This window comes from Rhinolophus sinicus, linkage group LG05 (assembly GCF_036562045.2).
Source record: "Rhinolophus sinicus isolate RSC01 linkage group LG05, ASM3656204v1, whole genome shotgun sequence".
Classification (NCBI taxonomy): Eukaryota; Metazoa; Chordata; class Mammalia; order Chiroptera; family Rhinolophidae; genus Rhinolophus; species Rhinolophus sinicus.
In genome coordinates this window covers 168,690,213-168,704,622 of record NC_133755.1, presented here as the reverse complement: position 1 = coordinate 168,704,622, position 14,410 = coordinate 168,690,213, and the positions used below count along the sequence as shown (strand labels likewise).

General features: G+C 41.8%; 1 protein-coding gene across 11 annotated transcripts in view; it reads right to left on the bottom strand.

Annotated features, from left to right (window-relative positions):
• SASH1 (SAM and SH3 domain containing 1) overlaps nt 1-14,410 on the bottom strand; it is a 233,322-nt gene that overhangs the window by 34,596 nt on the left and 184,316 nt on the right. For 8 of the 11 annotated variants that reach the window (XM_019746922.2, XM_074333692.1, XM_019746921.2 and 5 more), the window contains one exon: nt 1,292-1,424. In XM_019746922.2, the coding sequence (XP_019602481.2) occupies nt 1,292-1,424 (133 nt within the window). Of the gene's footprint in view, nt 1-1,291; nt 1,425-1,590; nt 2,367-6,232; nt 6,640-14,410 lie in introns of those variants that run through there. The other 3 variants (XM_019746925.2, XM_019746927.2, XM_019746926.2) reach the window with 3 other exon arrangements.

Below are 14,410 nucleotides of genomic sequence, written 5' to 3'. Positions count from 1 at the left end.
GTAAAGCAGACTATATTCTATATTGTAAAAACCACAACTGGCAGGTAGATATTAAAGCTTCCAAAGGTAAAATCAGCATTGTACCCAAAAGTACATAGAATTCCCATATAAAAAGACACCCAAATGAAACCCTGGAATTAAACACAACTCTAAGTTTATGAAATTGGTCATGAAGCAGAGCCTTCTCTCTTTCTCCTCCTTCCCCCCCCTTAACCCCATTCTCCCACAGTAACCCCTTTACATTCAATATTCCTCTAGGGGATTTAAACTGATAAATAATTACAACAAATGAAAATTAAAAACAGGAAACCTTCATCTATGTAAATAAAGACAAGTTCCATTCCCTCCATGACTTGATTTTATATACAACAAAAAGGACTCTACAACAAGAATTTTTAATCTATACGTTAAAAATTTGAAATCCCTCATAACGTAGATGTGAAATTTTAATAATATGCTTTTCAGGGTGTGTGTGTGTGTGTGTGTGTGTGTTCTTTACAGTATTTTTTCTAATTCACTTATCATTTTCCAAACAGGAAATCTTCCTCTTTTACTTTATCTTTTTGGAAGAATTTTACAAGATGCTGTAAATGCACATTACCAACAAAAAAGGGAGACAAATCCAGTTGTGACTTAAACTGTCATAATTACACTTCAAAGGTTAACTATTCATTCTAATAAATCCATCCCTCTTATCCCTTTTGACATTATTGCTTCTTCTGACAAGTGGCTTAGCCAGCAACATAGCTCTCAAAGATTCACTTAGGACGGAACGTCCTTAAAGCCCCAATTGAACTGAGACTTGAGACAGTTTACAAGAAGAACAAATCACCCCTCAGAGGTCCAAAAGGATATTAAGTGCCTTGATTGTTAAATGTTTGTTTGAGATGGATGTGTATCAAATTTCCACTAAATTCACTGGGCAAGAACCACTGTCCTTTTGGGGGCAGAGGTTTACATGAAGAGGAAGTTATAAAACACAGTTTATATAAAATGACATAAGCTGAAAATTCAAGCTATGCCACACCTTGAGAAGATTTCATTGTCATATACTGGCCAGTTCCTATCTTTGTACTATGTAAATTACTAAGCCCCCGAAATGGTGGCCCCCAGATCCTTCATCCTATAACACGCTGAGGGTTACCCTGCTAACATGCAGACCCAGTTCTCCTTCTGCCAGCTTCGCCAGGACTCAATCCATTTTCCATGTGAAATCATATTCTTTTATTACGGATAAACGGACCCTAAATGGTTTACATTGGAATAAGCAGGGTGGAGTTTGCTTTTTTACCTTCAGTGCTGGGCTTTTTCATGTCTTCTACCCTGATTAGTTTCTTCCTCACTCTGCGAGTGGAGTTTACCAGCTTGTGTAACCTCTTAAACTTCACGGACTCCTCGGTCTCATCATCCGATTGTTCTCTTGACTGGCAAAGAAACAAAGGAAAAGTTAATCAGAGAACCTGCCCCAGAGTTTTGCTCATGCAGCCCGTTGCAGCCTGCCCTCACTGCCAGTCTGAAATTTGGAAGTTCTGCAGCTGAACTTTGGGGAACCAACAAATTTGCCCAACAGGTTCATGAAACTCCACCTACCATCTCAAGGTCTAATGAGTGCAGAGTTAGGTCCTAAGCAACACAGCACACACCCGTGGTTGCCCTTGACGGGCATATGTTGCATTCGTCTCAGCTACCTCCCGGTCCTCTTTCAGGAGAACTCCACAGGACTCTCTCCAAGGCTGGCCCTGCAATTCCAGTTTCACTGCCGTGGTTTGGGCCAGGCTCTCATCTGTCTGGCCCATCAGGACTTGCTGTTTAAACGCGGTCACCAACTACTTCTCCAAACTAAAATTCTGTTGACTTGTTCCAGTCCTCCCCGAAAATCAAAAACAGCAGGGCAGGAAAAAGGAAGAGATGCAAAAAAGTCGCCTTCTGTCTCACTTGTTAGGACCGTCTGCCACATCTCAGCCATCCCTTCCGCCTCTCTCAGCTCTTTCCAAGAGCTCACAAGGCGAGCATGAAGACAGCCCCTGCATTCCTCCAAGAGGGACAAGGGAAAAAGCTGACCTTTTCAGCCATACAGCACAGTCCATATTCCCCAGCATCCCATTTCATTCTGCAGCGATTCAAGTATGCTCAGCCCAGCTGTTTTCCCTCAAGTATCCAACATTACAGCGAGAGAGAAAAAAAATTCTCTCCGCAGCAGTGACCCAGGCAAAAAACAATCCTTTCCTTGTGAACAAAATCAGGGTTTCGCTTCCAAGTCCGCGCCAACATTCAATATGCAGCTTCCTCTGTTTTATCTGTTCAAAATGTGAAAACGCAAAAGAAGTCTCCACGGAAATGGGCTGCTGCACGGCCCGGGGCTCAGGCATTCCCGGGGGAGCAGAGCCTGGCGGAAGTGCGCAGCCGCCGGGGCACACCCTAGGCCGCTGGTGAGCAGCGCCAGCGAATCCTGCTCCTTTAGGCAACAGCCTTCTCTCCATTTCCTCAAGCCTAGTTCACTGACAGAGTAGGCAGAGAAATGCCTCAACTGAAAACACAAAACAAACTACACCTCTGAGCACGAGTCCAATATGGAGACAACCCCCACCCCGCCATGCACTCATTCATTGTAACTTTATAGACAATAAAATCGGGAGGTGTAAGCAAGAGTGAGTACCAAACAGTTTAAGAGGAAACGAGGTAGAGAGTAAATGAATGAGGCATAAAAACGGTGCATATTGCGAGTGCACAAATATTTCCAAGGCACTTTGGCTCTAGGTAAGGGATAATTACCACTCAGTTCCCGGCCTCTGTCCTCCCACTGGAGCTCCCAGCACGGAGCCATTGCACTTTCTCTCTGCATGACTGAAAAAACCAAATGCACTCACCGAAGAATAAGTATTATAACCCACAAATGCAAAGTCACTGGACAGGGGTATTTCCTTCCATGAAGTGTATCAATATCTATGTTCAGTTTTTCTAAAATTTCTAAATGAAATGCTGCATACACATTTCAGAATTAAAGTTAACTACTGGTTACCTGATAATCAAGAATAGAAATTGGAACCCCAGGTAATGGCAGAGAGAGGCTACATTGCATGCTGACAATTAGACTTCATGCATTTGGTCTAAAATTCAAAAGGTAAAAAATTAAAATGAAGTAATATAGCCCCTACTATATAAGGACACTTAGTCTAGTTTGAATTTCATTTTTACTTGACTGAATTGTTGAGGTGCGATGAAACGGCTGGAGTGGTCAACCAGAGCAATGAGAACTTGGTTAACTCTCTGGGTAATCGGCACCTGAACAAAACCACAGTGCACGGAATTACACACAAACATTTAAAAACATTCTGCCTTCTTGATGAATCTCAAAAGCCAGGCAATTCTAATAGAAGAATCAACATTAGGTTATAGAAAGTCTGTGGAAATACTAATGGGACAAACCTAGAATTATGTCTATAACACTCACATTAAAAAATTCTGAAGCCAAGTGAAAATGAAATGAGCACGGGTTTACAGTCAAAATACCAGAAGGTACATTAGAGGAAGAAAATCACTGATGTGTATATACTTCATACCTAGCTGAGGGGTTGCTGGTGGTGGTGGTGGTGGTGGTGGGCTGCATGGGTGTGCGTGTACGGGATGGGGAAGTAAAAAGAGAAATGGGATATAGAAAGAAATAGTACAAAAATCTTGAGTCCACAAAGACACAAATCATATGTATGAAACGAGCCATCAGAGGGAGCTTTTCCGGAAGAAATCAAAATAGTTAAACCAGGACAACAGATTGAAAGGCCATGAGTCTCCCCATTTCACCCCCCCACCCCCGAGTCCTAATTTCCTCTGCCCAGATTCACTGTGGTGAAAAATAACATAGTCCAGGTACTTATTTAATTGCTTTCACATGTTCCATCTATTTTTGAGAAACAGGAGCTCTTTAGAACTTTGAACTAAGGTTATTTTTATTTTATTTTTTTTAAATGAAGATTTTGGAGGTGTTTGCCTCTGACAAATCACAAATCATAGCAACCAATAACTTTCTTTAAATTATCGTGTTTTGGACACTAGACAAGACAGATGCAACACAATTTATATGAAGAAAAATGTGAAATAAAACCAAAGTCACTATATATGTGCATTTTATGTATTTCTTTTTATAAATAGAAAATCTCCTGCTAAGTAGTCTAGAAGTTACTGCAGTTGAACAGTGTATCTCAAGATGCTTTTGATTGATAGAGAGGTGTTGACTTCTCACTTCCTTCTGAGTCCAGAGGAAAAAGAGTTGTGAAATATTTGCCTTTAAAAAAATTCTCTCCAGCTGTTTTAACATAAAGACTCTGTAAAAGGCATCCATTTCTTTTAAACTTAAATTCCTTTAGGCTTATTATAAATTCTTTGTTTCATATCTCACCTTTTAAATAAGCATGTGCCACTTCCCAAATGCTAGAAATAACATATATTTTCATTTCTGGGGGTGTGAGAATTAAAAAAAAAAATTTTAATTAAGAAATTTTTCTACGTGGAGGAACTTTGTAGAAGATGAAGGAAATCTGCACTATATATAAAATGAATGATTGATTCCAAGAAATAAATTCAGAACTATTATAAAACAGGTTTTAAATAAACTACCATAAAAAAAAAACAGTATATATTTATACACATTCAAATATGAGATGGTCTCTTCTCCCCTTCCTCCTTGTCCTGCCGCAAGGTCAGAGTAATAAAATAAAATTTTAACTTGTTCATCGTCTAAACGAGAAAGTAGGAACTCAGTTTTATCTATATAAAACCCCCACCTCTAAACCTTTAGTAGAAAAAGGCAATTAATTTATCCCACCAAAGGATGTGGAAAAGTGGATTTACAATATTGTAAATAGAAACATTTGATTTCCAGCCTCTACTGCAGATTTTTCCACCAGAAAGCCCATATGGCTCAACTTTTAATTACTTTGGCTAATACTGTATGTAGTAATTCTGTGGTGAATGCTTAAGTGTTTCATTTCTGGTTTCCAGGGCAACATTACATCAGATTGCAGACAGCTGGCTCCACAGTTTTAAACCATAACAAAGTGACCAAGCCAAGACACAAAACTATAGGTGCTTTAAAGAGATAGTGCACCACTGCCTGCCAGGGTGCTGAATGAGGAACCTATGGGGCCAGTTTGGCTTGCGAAAGAGGGTGGAGCCTCCTTCCTTCTCAGCTTCTTTTGGAACCTGTGGGTCCTTGACACATCTGCAGTGTTCTAATAGGAAAGACGTGGAGCCAGCGTGGAGAACTTCTTGGAACACAGCTACAATTAAGAATGCTTAGAAAAAAGGAACACAATAGCCTCTGGAGATACAAACATTTGTGTGCTGGAGCAAACTAAAAGCGTCCCCTCACTGTTCAACTTAAGCCTGTCGCTGCAGGTCAGTGACACTGCACCCTGTAAAAACAGTTCTTGTGACTATGATGCAATAGAACAACTGCTTTCCAAAAGCTGCGTGGCACACTGGTGCAGGCACAGGAGTAATGGGCTATAAAGAAGGTTAAACTGAACTTGCAAGGAGTAACTAGAATCCTTCTGGGGACCGCTTGAGACCATGCTGAGCACAGGATTACAGCTGAGCCTTTTGCAGAAACACACTGAGCTTGCTTCTCCAGCTCCAAACATCCCACATGCTGTGTCAATTAACAGCCACTAAGTCAGCTTATCTCCCCCAGAGCCAGCACATAACACTATATTTAAGCATTTCTGAAAAGTATTCTGAAATTGGAAATGTATTCGCTTGTGAAATTCACACAACCAATCCTGATTAACCCACTGAGTAGCAGACATACACGCCTCAAATTCCTACTAGGTCTGCTTTGTCAATCGCATTAAATTTAAAGTTAAGGGAAGGAAACCAATTGCTGTAGGTTTATGAAAAGCAACGGGCAATGCTGTGTGAAGCCGTCCGCCCTGAAAGCCTCCACAACTGAAAACAGAGCCCCAACCCCTGTACACTCAATCCCTTGCATTCTCACTTTATTGTCAAAATAACATTCACTTTTCTCCTCCAAAAGCGATGCTGCCTTATTATTTGGTGAGCATGCTAGGAAAGAAGGCTCCGAGTTGCAATGTAGAAAAGTAAACAAGGGAAGGACAAATCTTGAGGAATTTGAATAGAAAAGAGCGAAGCAACATAGCCAGAAGCAACCAAGAGCTTTTCTTTGAAGTGACAGAAAGCACATTTTTCCTTTCACATTAAACAGACCCAGAGAACTTACCGGTTTCGGCATTTAGGAGGCCTAAGGGGCAATTTTGAGCGCGATGGGTACCCCCACCCCCTCCCCACTTGGAGAGCGTCTTCACTCTTGTTCCGTCAACTCTATAATCTCCAAGTGACGATTAGGCACTTCTGGAACATGGTTCCTTTGGCGTTACATGATCAGACAGGCTCCACCGGCACAGTTTAGGATCCGACAGGGGAAAAAAAGTGAGGGCACTGGATTCAATTAGCTGCTCTCTGCTTGCTGACTGAGTCCCCAGTTACTTGCTAACTGCATAACTTGTAAGAAAGGCATAAGTCATCAGCTCTAAGCAAATCTCCTATTCACCACAAGGAAAAAAGGGAGTGTTGTACGTGGCAAACAATCCCTGTTTTCACTGACGAAGGCTCCCTGACCTCCCGCTGGCCTCCGGTCCTTAATTACTGTCTATGGAATTCCAGAGGAAGAAAAGAACGCGAGAGAATCTGAGCAAACCCTGACCAGGACGAACCCTTACAAGTGACTGAACTTAAAAAAGATCTCTTTTGCAGATATTCTTCTCAACACCCCCTGAAGGGAGTTGTCTCGATTGAAAATAGACAGCCTTCCAATGGCTATTTTTGAAATTGCTGAATTAAAACTTATGATTTTGGTTTTCTCCTAAAGTTGTCACTTTCTCTCTTCTCTGTCTCTCTCCCGAGTCCTTTTTCTATTTTCACCACGAGAGTCAATGTAGGTTGTTTCCCCTTCACTGACACTTCTAAAAGTGTCTTAACACATTGTTTCAACGATCATATCAGAGCAACTGAGTTCTCTTGTATTCTAGAAAGGTGAGCCCGGGGAGTATGTCACAGATAATCATTTAATTTTCTCAGGGGTGTCTGGGGAGCAACAAGCACATGCTGTTACTTAAACAGAACATCGTCTAAGCAAGACAGGACTGAAAACCCCTATGAAGTGTCCTAGGTTGCAAGCCATGTGTATATTTCCAGGGTTATATCCACTGAGTTGAGAAAGCCATGGGTTCCCACTGCACAGTTCAGAGGCCCATTCCTAAGTGCTTCTTTTCATTGGGTGGGTCTTTATTTATGCAAAGGCCCCTCTCTTGGTAGGACATTGCACAACAGAAAAACACTCTTTCTTTTTTTTAATCACAAAGAGATCCCAGGCTGTGAAACAGATCACCAGAGCTCACCTCGTTTTCCTGGGTGACTGTTCTTCTCCCTTTCCCTGGGCCCCTGCGGCATCTCTCACTCTTCAGCAAGAATCTCCCTCTCCCCCAATTTTCTGACCCAGAAATGTATCCTCCCAGCCCTTATGGAATTTCCCATTATTTCTCCCCGCAAAGGTTCGCCACACCTTCCCTATCCTGCCTAGTTCTCCATTTCACAAATCGGTTCACCAACACCATCTCTGGTTTCACATACACCCCTTCCCACTGCCACCTGAGGGCCCACATGTGCCACAAAGTGTGGCAGGTGCTTTCCCAACTGCCAACTCTCCGATAAATCAAACGCTCACACTCCCAGGCACTGTGCTAAGTATTTACACATAGGAGCTCTTTTCACAGACAGTAAATGGCAGAGGCGGAACGTGAGCCTTTGTGGGTTTGCTCTGCCACCCAACCTCTACGTGGCTTTTCTTCACCCAAGACTGACTAACAACCACATTGCACGCAACGTTAGGCTTAAAACTCCTTACAACTATCATTAGAAGTCCTTGGCTGAATCTGCTACTTGAAGAAAACTAAGAAAATGCGGACGCCCCAATGAGAGTCGGGGGAAGAGAAGAGGGAAGCCCAAAGCTTCTGGAGCCAGGGCTTAATTTCCAAGTCCTCCAGCACAGGACTTCACTTCTCAGGGTCTCAGTATTCCTCTACGCAAATTGTGATAACATTTATCTCCAAGTTTGCTGTTTTAAAAAGTGTATTATGTATCATTGACAACGAAAGCTCAGTATGTGCTTATGACATCTGTGGTGCATTACTGATTGGAATTCATACAAGGTCTACTTGAATTCTTACAAACTGCTGTTTGAAGTGCTATGTAAATAGCGTAGGCAAAGAAAACATGGGAAAGCTAGAGATATGGCCAACCTGCGAGGCTGGGTCTGAACAGGTTTAGAATCAGACAAGAGTCTGAGCACAATTAGGAGCAGGAACGCTGGAGTTGGGCAAACGTAGGCTCAGGTCCCCTTAGTGACACCTGTGAACAGCCTGTGACCTTGGGCGCGCTCCTGAACTGCTCTCATTTATCAAACAGGGAAACATAAGCCTCCCATGGTTCTTGAAAAGACGAAAGGAGATCTTGAACTGAGGCTCAGAGCGTCTATCAGTGTGGGGTCCTCGGGACGCTGGGCCAGGACTTGAGCCAGGCAAGATATGAGGAGGGTGGAGGGGAGGACACGCCTACGGGTCGCCCTAGTGGCCTACTCCTCCTGTGACCCCCTTTTCACTGTCACTGCCCCCACTCAGAGGACGACTCAGGTATTTATGGAGATACTCAATGTAGAGCATTACGTGGGCACCCAACAAGGGCTTGTCCTTCTGAAGACACCAAGGTCACAGGGCCAGGGACCATGCCTGCCCCCCTCCTGGTGTTCACAGTGCCCAGTGAAGGGCTCGCCCACAGTGGGCCCTCCCTACATGTGTGTGCAATCAACGTGGAATGAAGAGGTTTAAACTCTCCAGCCCTGTAGCTCCCAGCCCTTGCTGTGTATCAAACTGTGGAATATTGAAGGATCAGGATGGGCCAGGTCACCCTGGGAAGCTTCTTGATGGAGGGAAGGTGGAAGCAGTGGGGACAAATTTCATGAGGAGGGGACACCACTGGTCTTGTTCATTGGATAGCGAACTTGAACTTACCTAGCACACAGTAGGTGTGCAAATTTGCTGAGGAGATTTCAGCATTTGACTCCTACACTAAAGATTTGTTCATCAGATCCTCAGGACAACATCTGAAGGCTTTACATGCAATAAATGACTTGGCATGGTCAGAGCCCGGCTCTTATATCCAGTTTCTGCGTATGATATGCTCCACTATGCAGATACTACAGTGTTTCCCCGAAAATAAGACCGGGTCTTATACCGTATTTCCCTGAAAATAAGACTGGGTTTTATATTAATTTTTGCTCCAAAAGACGCATTATGGCATATTTTCGGGGATGTCTTATTTTTTCATGTACAACAATCTACATTTATTCAAATACAGTCATGTCATCTTCTTCTGGAACATCGTCATAAGGTACTAAATGCATCCATGTGGCTGATCTTAACTGGGACTTATTTTGGGCGTAGGTCTTATTTTCGGGGAAACACGGCATGTGGAAAGGGCCTCTCATAACATGGTACGTGGAAATGGTTCTCATTTTTTGAGTTCCTCTGAGCATCTCAAATACCCACGCTCTCATGTGCCTGCACACCTGCAGATACCTTTTGTTGGAAAAATCTCTGCCCACCCCTACCTCCTATGATATAGCCCCATATGTCACCTCCTCTGGAAAGCCTTCCTGGACTTCATCCTCATTTTCCTTAGGCTGTGTGGTTGTACAACCTAAACAAACTTTATCATAGGACTTAGCATAATATGTTGTAATTACAGTATTACTTAGCCCTTCCCTAAAACTTCATGAGGACAATGAGCAGTGTCATATTCATTTCTGTGCCTGTATTTTGGTAATATTTATTGTGTATGTTTGATTACACATGATATATATTTAATTATAGACAATTTGGAAAATGCAGAAACATGAAATAGAGAGTAAGAAATCACCTATATTCCCCTACTTAGATAGAAAAATTAGTAATGTTTTCACTTATGTCCACCCACTTGTTACAGACACACACACACACACACACACACACACACACACACAATACACTCGTGTTTCTGTGTTTTGTTTTGTTTTTACAAAAAAGGATGAGCTCATGTTCTTTAACTGCTCCCCCTCCCAAGGTCACCATGAGGGTCCCCAAAGCCTCCCTCACACGAACACACAGTGTAAGTAGAAACAAAGTGTTCACTTATAATTGTGACCCTCACTGAGCTACACTGCTGCCCGAAAAGGTGTTCTTTAGAGAAACCCTGGAGCCCTCAATAAATATTGTTCATACTGCTTTATAACCTGCATTTTAAAATTTTGAACATGTTCCTATGTCAACCAACATTCAACAACAAAAACATATATTAATGATTCAATAGTATTCAGTCATAGAAGTATACCACAATTTATTTAAATACTACCCCCATCATTGGATATTTGCATGTTTCCAATTTTTCACCATTATAAATACTCTGACGAACACTTTATAGTAAAATTTCTAACACATCTAACATTCTCTTCTTTAGAATAGATGATTAGATTATAGAATTGGTGGGTGAGAGAATAGGCACCTTTAGATGTTTTGATACCTATTAACAATTTGCTCAGCAAAAGCTTTGTATTATTTTTAAATCTCATAAGTAGTATAATAAGAGTATCTATTTCCCCCACACTATTGCCAACACTGAACATTACAATATTCTTTTCCACTTAGATATGTAAAAATAGTATCTACGTTTGAGCTAAATAGAAATTTCCTGAATGAAATGAATGAATAAATGAATGAATGAATGAATAAATGAATGAATGAATGAATGCAGTGAATCAAAGTATTAGGAAGAGTGAAGTATAGAAATATAAGTAAGCAGGCTTAACGTGGACTTGAAAGGTTATAGTCTAGAAGTCTGGGAGTAAAATGAGAGCCCAAGAAAAATTCAGAAATATGTTCATATAAGTCAGCTGTGATAAATACATAAGAGCAACAGAGAGATAGACACAGGCTTGGGACATGGAAGGACACCCCTCTGTCTGGGAAACAGAGACATGCTTCAGTGAGGGGAAGGGCACTTGTCATGTGCTGGGGGCGTTTCCATGTTCCTATATGAGCCTAGACATCCAGTATTTTGGTGGCTCTGTGGTCCCACTCCTTTCCCCTGACCTTAGATGCCCGCCTATCTGCCCAGTCAAAGAAGAGCTCGGCTGCTGCTGCTGCTGCTGCCTTTATAAACATTCTGTGACACCACTCAGCAACAGCTTTAGGCCCTCCTCTTCACCAAGAGGGATTTCATAATCTCTCCAACAGGCCCGATCTCCTTCTACTGGGCCAAGAAGTGATGCATTCAAGGTCACTCCCTACCTTAAGGGCATATTGGCTCCGGGTGGGTAAGTTCCAGCTCAGCACTGTTGGGCCATGGCAGGGGACTTCCAGTCACAGCCATCACAGGTTAATGTTATTCTTTGTGTTTATAAAAAAATGTGCCTTGCTCTTGAAAGAAGCCAGAATTACTTTAAAAAGTGTTTATGAGTTGTCAGAGTAATAAAATATGAAACACATTGTGGTTTTGTGTTTTGCTTTGTTGTTTTTTTAATTTCACAATGGAGTCAGGGAAGGACTCATCTGTTTAGGAAGAAATATTTTGCTCATTAGCTGGTGACATCATTGCCCTCTGAAATTAGAAGATTTTTGTCAGCATATGGAAAAAAAATGAGATTCCATTCTTCTCCCTAAGGTACAGTATAACACTGAAATAATCTCTCTCGCAGTTTCAAAATTAACTAGTTGTCGACAGAGAGGAAGAAAGAGGAGGAGGAAGAGATGGAAGAGAAAATAATTACATGATACTTTTATCTGTAAAAAGTGTGGGAGAATTTGAGGTAATATTACCATCCCCATAGGGGGCAAAGGCTTGTTACTAGTACTTAATTCACGTAAGCAACTGTTTTAAAACACGGTCAGACAAAGGAGCAGCAAATGGATGCTGCCTTCCGCAATAACCTCTACTCTAATCCTTAAACGCATGAACTTTGAATTGCTTTTAATCCCCCTCAATGAATGTTGCTACTTTTCCCATAAGGAGGAGGGAGGAAATCTAAGCCCTCAGGAGTCCTACAGTCCAAGTGTAGAAAAACTGAGAATGCAGGGAACCCCACCCACCCACCTTAATTCTACAAGTTGTTGTGGAGCCTAGAACATTTCTTTCCTTCTCCTGAAAAGGGTAGGGGGAGGTAAGTGGAGGAAAGAGAACTGACGTCCTCTTCACTCTGGAAATCTCTGGAAGATCTTTCTCCTTGCGATTATGGCACCCTGCCCATAGGTCAGAGAACCCTGTTCATATAAAATGGTGAGTTAAGGTAACATAGAAGTGTTGGGAAGGGAGTCAACAGTGTGACCCAAAGCTAATCTATGGTGTCGGGCACTAATGCAGGCTTCAGCAAAATCCCAAACCCACTCATTCCCAAGTGCATTGGTTCTCACACAGCACATGCCATGGAAAAAGGATGATTCAGAAGAGGGCTGCCAAGTAGGGCAATTACATATGTGTGTGAGGCCCTAGTTTCTGGAGCTGATGGAAGTTTTCATCCCAGAAGCGGTAAGTCTCCAAAGGGATTGGGTGGTATTTGCAAAGTCAATTACTCTTATGGCATCTTAGACTGACTGATTCATGGATCAGGCATGATGACTTCTTGGACAGGGCTGCCCAACAACCCTGCCTAGGCACACGATGGTGTAGAAATAGAACTGAGGGAGCCCCGTGGCAACGGGGGGAAGGTGTAGACTCTAAGTCGTTTCCTCCAACCAAAACTTAGGCCACCAGATCAACAGTCATGTGCTGAAGCCGGAGGCGGATGGTCCAATATTGCCTTCTAGAGCCACGATCTGCAACCTTACCTTTATTCTCCTTTTGTTTATAGAATAAATAATAAGCAAATTTACTTCAACTGAATTGCTTCAAGAAGGAAATATACTTCCAAACTCTAGAAATCTACCAGGCTGAATCCTTGTAAAGGAATCATTTAGTGCTCAAAAGGATGTAGTTATCTGATTGGCAAAACTGCCAGGTCTGTGCTGATTGCTGAAAACTGAACCTCAGAATACCCTTCCCACAACAATGAACAAAATGAGCAACAGCTCCCCCTAATATACACATAACTAAAAACGAATGAAAATAGTCTGCCAAGAGTAACCAAACAGGAAAGGCACATAATCTAATAAACTTTAAAACTCCATGATCAAGGTAAGAAACAAATTTCTGAAGACCCGTGAAAAAGGCCCTCACTTCTCCAAAAGCCAGACTGGTGGGAACCTTGAGAATTATTTCATATAATCTCAAATCTGGAAGGAAGCAAACTGCGTGGATTTTTTATCTTTTTCTGATCTGGGGGCAGTGAAAATTACTTCAGGAGAATAATGAGTGAAAAGAAGGAAGGTCAACAGTAAGGCTGATCCCGACTGAAAGAAAGCCTCTAGAAATTCACTAGGAACGGGAGAGATGAACTCAGGCAGACTGGCTATGCCCCACCCATTCTTCTACCCAAAAGCCAAGTAACTTGAACCATGATGCAGTGCATTTAACAAAATCTTAGGCGAGAGTAGGCAGAGCCCAGGTATCCCAGTGAGAACCACTTTCCACCTCAGCTGAATTTCCCATTCTCAGGCCATTATATCAGACTTACAGCAATAACAAACATGAATGGTCCACAGAATAAAGCCCTCGACTGTAGCTTGGAAGAAAGGAAAACAATCGACTGTCAGATAGCATGGCAAAAAGGTCAAAAAGTAATCCTCATTAAATATCAGCACATATAGAATATCTGACCCAAGCTACCCAGGCATGATCAAGGTGAAAACAAAATGTATGGCAACCATTCAAACCAACTACAGCAATGAGGAGAGAAAAAAAAAGAAAAAAAGGAGGAAAAGTATGGAAAAACACAAAGATGGTTAACTTTCAATCCCATCATTCCATCAGAAGAAAATATCACTTAAGGACAAAAAGAAATTCCTCACAGTTGCTTCATTCTATAAAATAATTTAATAAGAACATGAATTCAATTAAAGGAAACCTCAAAGACAAGATGAATGATGTAAATTTAAAAATTCCAATCATAAAGAAATAGAAGACCAAAACTAGCAATTACAGACAATTTCAATTAAATTCGTAAATAAGAATGAGCTTCTATACCATAGAAGCCAAAATACTGATATAGAGAAAAGCTATATTAGTTAAGTCCGTTTTCTCACATGACCTGCATTTTAAGATTTACCCACCTCTTCCATATGGCCTTTGACCTTGCTGCTCGCTCTACCTGACACAGCCTTCTCTTGCTTCCGGTGAACTCTTACTGGGTTTCAGCCACCTTCTCTGGAAAGGCTTC